This window comes from Hordeum vulgare, chromosome 5H (genome assembly GCF_904849725.1).
Source record: "Hordeum vulgare subsp. vulgare chromosome 5H, MorexV3_pseudomolecules_assembly, whole genome shotgun sequence".
Classification (NCBI taxonomy): Eukaryota; Viridiplantae; Streptophyta; class Magnoliopsida; order Poales; family Poaceae; genus Hordeum; species Hordeum vulgare.
The window spans coordinates 413,655,432-413,663,405 of NC_058522.1; the positions used below are offsets into that span (position 1 = coordinate 413,655,432).

Here is a 7,974-nt window from a genome sequence, read left to right on the forward strand (position 1 = left end):
TTTTATTTAATTATTACAAAAACTCTCCATATGAGATGCATATACAACCAGAACCAAAGTGTATTTTCCGTCTCGCAACCTGTGATTACCCGCCTCACGCCCCCATGTCCTACCGTGACCGTTGCGTTATTGTTGTCCCGCTACAGCCCACAACGCGGTGTGGTCGTTGCACTGACCATCCCTCTAAACCCTCCTCCTTCTTCAGCGACGACGATGACCCTGCACCTTCCTTTCCCGACCCACACCAATTAACCATGTAGCTCGTTTATGCCTGGGACGTCACAGCCCACTGCCGCTCGTAGCGCCGTCCCTGTCTCCACCGAGGTCATGGCCTGACTCCCCCTAGATCGACGCTCCTTGCCAACGCTCGTTGCGTCGCCTAGGTCTTCAGCCTCGTGCGAAATCGACTCACGCGAGCGAACATTTCAGGCAACTAAGAGCATTTACAACTGAACCCCTCATCCCTGTCTCAAACGCCCGGTCAGGCCGTCCAGTCACTGACCGAACACGAAATTTGGACCTAACCGGGCGCCTCAAACGAGCCTCAAACATCCGGGCTGAGCGGCACCCCTCACATCCAGCCCAAATATGGAGCGGATATGAGGGAGTCCGGGCACGCCGCATGGCCCGCACTGACCCGCGCTGGCCCACACATATATTCGTCCCATCCACTCGTCAGCCCAAACCCTAACCACTTCACTTAACCACATCTCCACTCCCATCCGCCACCCAAGCTCACCTCCGACGATCTCTGGCCTTCTCCAGCACGGATAGCGGATCCGAGTTCTTCGCCTCCAGATCCGTCGACTACGAGCTCATCTCACGCGACCCTGAAGAGGAAATGGTTGTTGCGCTCCGCTGCTCCCATGAGGCCGCCACCCTCCGGCAGCACTCAGACTCGCGTTGTCGAGAATCCATTGCATTTGCAGAGTCCATGCTTGGATCCGGCGTCGCTGCCTCATCGAAGGAGGTGCGTTCCGTCTCGCATCCGAACGTCGTGGCGGACGCGTAACCCTCCGTTGGCGCGTCAAGGACACACATTGTGAAATTCTGATAAGAGCGAACAAATTTGTTAAGATGTATAATTCGTGAAAAAGCAACAGCCGCTTGTAATCGTTTGGCTGATTCCACATGTCACTCAGGGTCTAGCCATAGCAAAAGCACCACCAACAGATCGGACGATCAATCAGCCAACACTGTCATTTTCCAGACGCAAGCAATACCAAGTCATCATCCCAAGTTCACAATAACAGCTTAAGACACATGCCTTCCAAATTAGCACTACGTCACATGAGATCTCTGTTCGGTTCATCAAACAGAGAGAAAGATTCCTGTGTGGCAGAATCCATGATCGAGACGTGCGCCGTGTTCCGAACGACCTTTTCGTGCCGTCGCCCCGGCCGGCCAGCCGGCTGACGCGGATGGAGAAGAGGGACGCCCTCCCTCCCGGCCGGCATCTGGCGCCTCCACCTTGTTCCCTGGCCACAGCACACGCGCCAAGCGCACACCGGCCTTTGAAAACTTCGCCGCCTTTGTCCACTTGCAGTTGCAACGACCCGTGCGTGCCAGCCAGCGCCATGCATGCAGCCATATCCCGGGCTCCTTAATTCACGTCAAGGTATCACAGAGCTCAGTCCAGCACACCGGGGTTTCAGTGAGCTGTGCTCGATCTTCACGTCATGGGGAGGACTCTTGCCGTGGCTGCTGCCGTCCTAGTGGCCTTACTGGTGTGCTGCTCGAGTGAGGTTCGAGGCAAGGAGGACGAGGATGTGCTGGATTCCCTCCACGATTTCCTGGTCACGCTCGCCGGTGGCGACGAGAGCGGCGAGAAGACGGCGGGCGACCTCGGCTGGACCAAGTCGACCGACCCGTGCGACGGCAGCGGCGGCAACAACGGTAGCGACTCGAAGTGGCGAGGGATCAAGTGCTTCGAAAACGGCGCCAGTAACGCCGGCCTGATCAAGGTTATCGATCTCAAGTCCCTAGGCCTCAGCGGCACCATCGACGCGGAGAAGCTCTGCGCCGCGCCGGCGCTCCGCGTGGTGAGCCTGCAGGACAACACGCTGCGCGGCGGCCTCCCCGCGGGCGTCTCGGCCTGCTCGGGCCTCACCCACCTCTACGTGGACCGCAACCAGCTCTCCGGCACCCTGCCGAGCTCCCTCGGCAGCCTCCGTAAGCTCCACGTGCTCGGCGTCTCCAGGAACGACTTCTCCGGCGAGATCCCCGCCGGCCTCAGCGACGTCCGCGGCCTCATAAGGTTCAACGCGAACGACAACCACTTCCAAGGCACCATTCCTGATTTCGACCTCGACAAGTTCGAGATCTTCAACGTGTCCAACAACAACCTCACCGGGCCTATTCCCAAGAGAACCGGACGCTTCCACGACGACAGCTTCGCGGCCAACGCCGCCGGCATGTGCGGCGAGCCCGTGTTCTCCCCGTGTTCCTCCGGGTCCGGGGAGAGCAAATCAAAGAAGACACGAAGGATCCTCATGTACCTCGGGTACGTCCTGCTCGGCGCCGTCATAGTGGCATTCGTCGTGTACAAGCTCTGCTCCAGGAAGAAGAACAAGCTGGGCAAGAAGGCCATGGTCGGCAAGGACACGTTCGACAGCAGCAACCCGACGACGACGACGACAAGCAAGTCGGTGTCGGTCTACTCCCTGCCGGCTTCCGCGGAGCGGAGCCCAACGCGCAAGGGCGCGGCGTCGACGTCGCTGGTAGTGCTGCGGCGGTCGGGCACGGCCTCGGTCACTTCGACGGCGGCAGCCGCGGCGGCCAAGGACCTGCGGTTCGAGGACCTGCTCAAGTCTCCCGCGGAGCTGCTGGGGCGCGGGCGGTACGGGAGCTCGTACAAGGTGGCGGTGGCCGGCGGGGCGGCGCTGGCGGTGAAGCGGGTGAAGGACGCGTCGGTGAGCGACGACGAGTTCCGGCGGCGGATGGAGCGGGTCGCGCGCGCGAGGCACCCGGCCGTCCTGCCGCCGCTGGCCTTCTACTGCGCCGCTCAGGAGAAGCTGGTGGTCTACGAATTCCAGAGCAACGGCAGCCTCCACAAGCTACTCCACGGTATGCTGCTGTCTTGCTCCTCTCATTACAATAGAAGATTCAGATGAAAATAAATACAATCTGCTACACATATCACATCACATACCCCTCCGTACTTAAATATAAGTTTTTTAAGATATTTCACTAGATGTCTATATACCCAACAAATGAATGAATCTAGGACTTCACTAGGGAGTGGCGCCGTATATTAGTCTTCTCATGCGGCGGCTCCCTTCCATCCATTTTTGCATGCATGCAACATGACATCATTACGTATTATTTTGATTTTGTATTTTAAAAAAGATTTATCTCTCAAACCGTTATCTCAATTAATGACCAGTTTTCACACTGACTTTATCGTGATGAGATCTTTAAAACTAGATCCCATGTCGATATGTTTCGATAACTTTTGTTTTCGTAGGTATTTGCCAAATTATTATCACTTACTTGTCACATTATTTGTCACATAGTTCTCACATTAAATCAACTTGGTTACCTGGTTTTAAGAATGTCGATATACACCATAAAAAACTTGATTCATTGTACTTCTACTGGTTCATGCATTTTGCTTATTGTTAGTGCTTTAATAACCATTTTTTAGCTCCACATAACACTGCAATACTTAAAAAGTAAAAAATTATTGTTCCATAACTATGCATAATTTTTGTGACAACTGTACATCCGTAAAATGACAACTATAATGACATAAATGTGGCAACTAGGAACGACGAAAAAATATCAACGAAACATGTCAACATGGGATCTTATTTTAAAGGTTTCGTCGAGACAAACCTAATGACGAAGACGAATCTTCAATCAAATTATTAATCTGTAAGATAAATCATTTTTAAAATTCAAAAAAGCATTTAATGCGATGATATTATCATGGGGTAGAAGGTTTTTGCATGCGCGTGTAAGCCGCCGCATGGAAGTGATGTGATGCGGCGCTTCTTCTTAGATTTTCCCATGAATCTATACTCTAAAGTATGTCTATATACATCTGTATGTAGTCCATTAGTTGAACCTCTAGAAAGACTTATATTTAAGAACGGATGGAGTAGATTCAAACAAGAAAGTGTCAACACGTGGAGCATCAAATTATGGGAGTGTCTACAACTCACCAATATGGCTATGACTAACTCATTGCCCGCACAACTCAAATCTCCACCACACATCTTCATACACATCACATCAGCTAATACACATGATGTCACATCTGCATGTCCACTCTCTTTCTTCTCTCTTCTTTCTCCCAAACAAATCCATTCATTTTATTTCACCTTTCCTAACTTAAATCATTTATATCTTCTAAACCAATATTCTGATTTCAAAATAAATTAGTTCGCTATAATCATAACGCAAAGACCTTTAGAATAAGACTAATATTGAATTATTATTTTGTGAAATATTACATTTACGGTACTTTGTATGAAAAGTTTGAAGAACTTTGTGGTATAATTCAATAAACTACAGGAGTTCAAAAACTTTCTGAATACTAGGTCTGTACTTTGTTAGAAATATTAAAGGACTTTGCTAGAAAATCTATTTGGAACTGAAGAGCTATATAAACAGCTTGTCCGAACTTTGCTAGAAACAGTGAAGAACTCTTAACTCATTTTTTTTAAACTAGTCCAAATATATTCAACATTGGTCTTGTTATAAAGGTCTTTGCGCCAGAGGTTCAAATATATATAAATAAATAAAATTGAAATATCGGTTTAGAAGATATAAATGATTTAAGTTTATAAAGGGGTAATAAAAAGATGAATTTGTTTGGGAGAGAGAAGAGAGAGGTACAAGCAACCTCTTGATTTGACCTGCATGTGGAATGATTGATTTGACCTGCATGCCGGATGGATGGACCTGATGTGGGTTGCGCGCTGAATGGGCTAGACAAAATCCACGTCCTACAACTCATATACAATTTAGGCACTGTTCGGAATCTCTCCCCGCCGCTCCACTCCGTGTAGTTGTGGAGCTCGGTTTCATCCGCTCTGTCAAAATAGGTTGTAGCTGCTTCGCTCCGGGAGCGCAGCTGACGGAAGAGAAACCGAACATGCACTTAGTCTCGTTCACATGAAAAATAAAAACAGATCCAACCACATTAGTACACATGCATCTTAAAATATCACGTTCAATGACTATAAAAGATGAATGATACACAACTAAAACTCAGCTAGATGAGTTTCAGCAAAACTGTTAAATTATCTCAAAATTAAGATAATTTGGTATACGAAAAACGAAGAGATTATATCTGTTCACTGGATGTGTGGTCTGGAAGTTGGAAATTCGAATTTCTTTCAGGAAAGGAACACCAAGAATTCACCAATTCGAATTGTATAGTTTAGTTGTAGTAGAAATTAGAGAAGATCAATCTTGTGGCCTATTGCCCTCAGCCTCATGCACATTTATGTAGCAATCGTCATGAACAATCTGCTAACACATGCCAACTTTTATGAGTTTTCCAGAAGATAATCAGTTCCTGATTCTTTCTGTATGTATTACTCCTTAGTTCGTAGTAAAAATGTTATTCCGAGTAAGAAAATAACCAGAGGTTCTTCTCGACGATGATTTGCAGGCTCTATAGAGAGCAGCCAGGCCCCCATTGACTGGCCGGCGCGCCTTCACATTGCTACCAAGGTCGCCGACGGCATGGCCTTCTTACACGCCGCCATGCGCGGCGACGGCGCCAGCTCCTACGCCTCCTCCACATCCTCCTCCATCGACTCCGCGGCGGCGGCAGAAGGCGCCATCGCCCACGGTGCCCTCAAGTCCACCAACATCCTCTTCACGGCCGGCATGGAGCCCTGCATCAGCGAGTACGGCGTCATCGCGCCACCGCTGGCCGCCGTCATTGGCAGCAGCCGGAGCTCCGGCCTCCGCGCGGACGTGCGCGCCTTCGGCGTGCTTCTGCTGGAGCTGCTCACAGGGAAGGCCACGGCGGCCCAGGGCGACGGCGCGGAGCTGGCGCGGTGGGTGACCTCGGTGATACAGGAGGAGTGGACCGCCGAGGTGTTCGACCGCGCGCTGGTCTCCCGCGACGGCGTCAGCGAGCAGCGGATGGTGCGGCTGCTGCAGGTCGCCATGAGGTGCATCGACGCCTCGCCCGGCGAGGTGCCGCCGACCATGAGGGAGGTCGCCGGGATGATCAATGCCATTCGCGAGGAGGACGACAGGTCTCTGTCAGCGGAAGCGTGACACCGAGCACCGAACCAGTCTGCAATCTGAGAGTTCTTCAACCTCTGATCGGTGCTGTATATGTGTGTGTAAGCATATCTAGTTAGTTGCATTTGAGATTATATTCGTCACACTCCCATACTGTACTTTCCTTCACTCATTGACTACAAAGTAATTTAGTCTTAATTTTCCTTTTATATATGTTGATACCAACATTGCACACACATGAAAACAAAACTCTATTAGAAGCTCAGCAACATGTTCATGGAAATAATACTCACACTCCCACTAGTAGGCAACGAACTACTCGCTCTTATCTGATTGTAAAATTTGGCTGGCAGACTTTGTAACCAAACATAATACTCTTGACGATTAGCTGTAGTGTTTGGATCCAGCTGAAACATCATTCTTTTTTGGACAGCGATACAATCCTAACATTCGGATTTGTTGGATACATCCGAACGATCCCTATCCTCCCACACCTTCGCAAGGCCGAGCGCGCGTAGCGTGCGAGGCCAAGCTGTGACGTCAATCAACACCTCTCCCTCTTTCACCGGCACATCTGATTGGGCATTAACAATCACGGGCATTAACCTTGGTCCAAGTCGGCCCCTTCACCCCCTCACCCTGGCCCACACCCCACCACGGAACCACCACCTCCCCTAAATCGCTAGTTTCTTACCTCCATTGCAAGAAAAGGCAAAGAACCTCCTCCATCGACCCACCTCTCCCTCTTTCTCTTCCAGGTCAACGAACTCAAGGAAGCGATACCCTACCCCCCCCCCCATTGATCTAACAAATTCAAGCACGGAATTGCAAGGGCATATGGGGAGTTGAAAGTTACCACCAGATCCCTCCTAAAACTACCACCAGAAGCACAAGTGATTATCACGCATCCTACATCCAACAAGAATCGAGGTGAACCAGGTAAAATTAAGCAATCCCTCCCCACACCCAACCCCGATCTGATCTACCAAACCGGGCAAGGGCATGAAGGAACTATAGTGACCACCAGATCTAGGCTTAAACAATCACCAGGGTGAACAGATCTTACCAGGCGCTCCGAACAGATCTTATCACACTGATTGCACTGAAGCTACCAGCTAGATGCTACTAGGTTACAAGGGTGAATAAAAAATTTGTAAAGCCATGTTTGAGTTGTCACGACATGTGCAGAATTTTTCTTGAAAAAAAACAGCTCATTTTCAACTTATTCCACAGAAAAGTAAAATTATGTTACAAGACACACCAAACTAGATCCATATTTGTTACAAAATGTATATAGAATCAAAAGCTACCAGATTTTTTCATACAAAGTTATCACTATAGAAAGGCAGATTGCAGAAGATTTGTCTTGTATTACCATGACAACAGGGTGCATGTTACCACACATGTGTGATGCAAGTTACCATCAAGAAAAAGCCCACTGATTTTTGCAGTGGTGAATGTTGTTGCCAAGTGTAATATTGTCCAACATGAGTAACAAGATGTTCCCTGTAGAAAAAAATGATAACATCCATGTCAACTGTAGTTACCATCAAGAAAAAATGATAACTATTGCTCTCATTGATGTATGAAAAAATTGGCATGTGACTGATGCTATTAACATGTGTACGCAGGTGCTACAGCAAACATGTCTGAAAACCACGGAGACAACACCGATGTCATGGAGAGTGCTGACCAAAAGAAACGACAAGACGATGTTGCGCGTACTACTAGCTATGGCTCTGCCAACATCAACCGCCAATTGTC

General features: G+C 49.1%; 1 protein-coding gene across 1 annotated transcript; it reads left to right on the plus strand.

The window, feature by feature from the left end:
* The first annotated feature begins 1,500 nt into the window (after positions 1–1,500).
* On the plus strand, positions 1,501–6,408 carry LOC123398890 (probable inactive receptor kinase At2g26730). Its single transcript, XM_045093336.1, has 2 exons — positions 1,501–3,066; positions 5,624–6,408. The coding sequence occupies exons 1-2, from the start codon at positions 1,680–1,682 to the stop codon at positions 6,241–6,243; spliced, it is 2,007 nt and encodes a 668-aa protein (XP_044949271.1). The 5' UTR covers positions 1,501–1,679; the 3' UTR covers positions 6,244–6,408.
* Positions 6,409–7,974: the final 1,566 nt, after the last annotated feature.

Coding starts and splice junctions, on each gene's coding strand:
- LOC123398890 (XM_045093336.1), top strand. CDS start 1,680: ATGGGGAGGACTCTTGCCGTGGCTGCTGCCGTCCTAGTGGCCTTACTG. Junction 3,067..5,623: donor CCTCCACAAGCTACTCCACG/GTATGCTGCTGT, acceptor GATGATTTGCAG/GCTCTATAGAGAGCAGCCAG.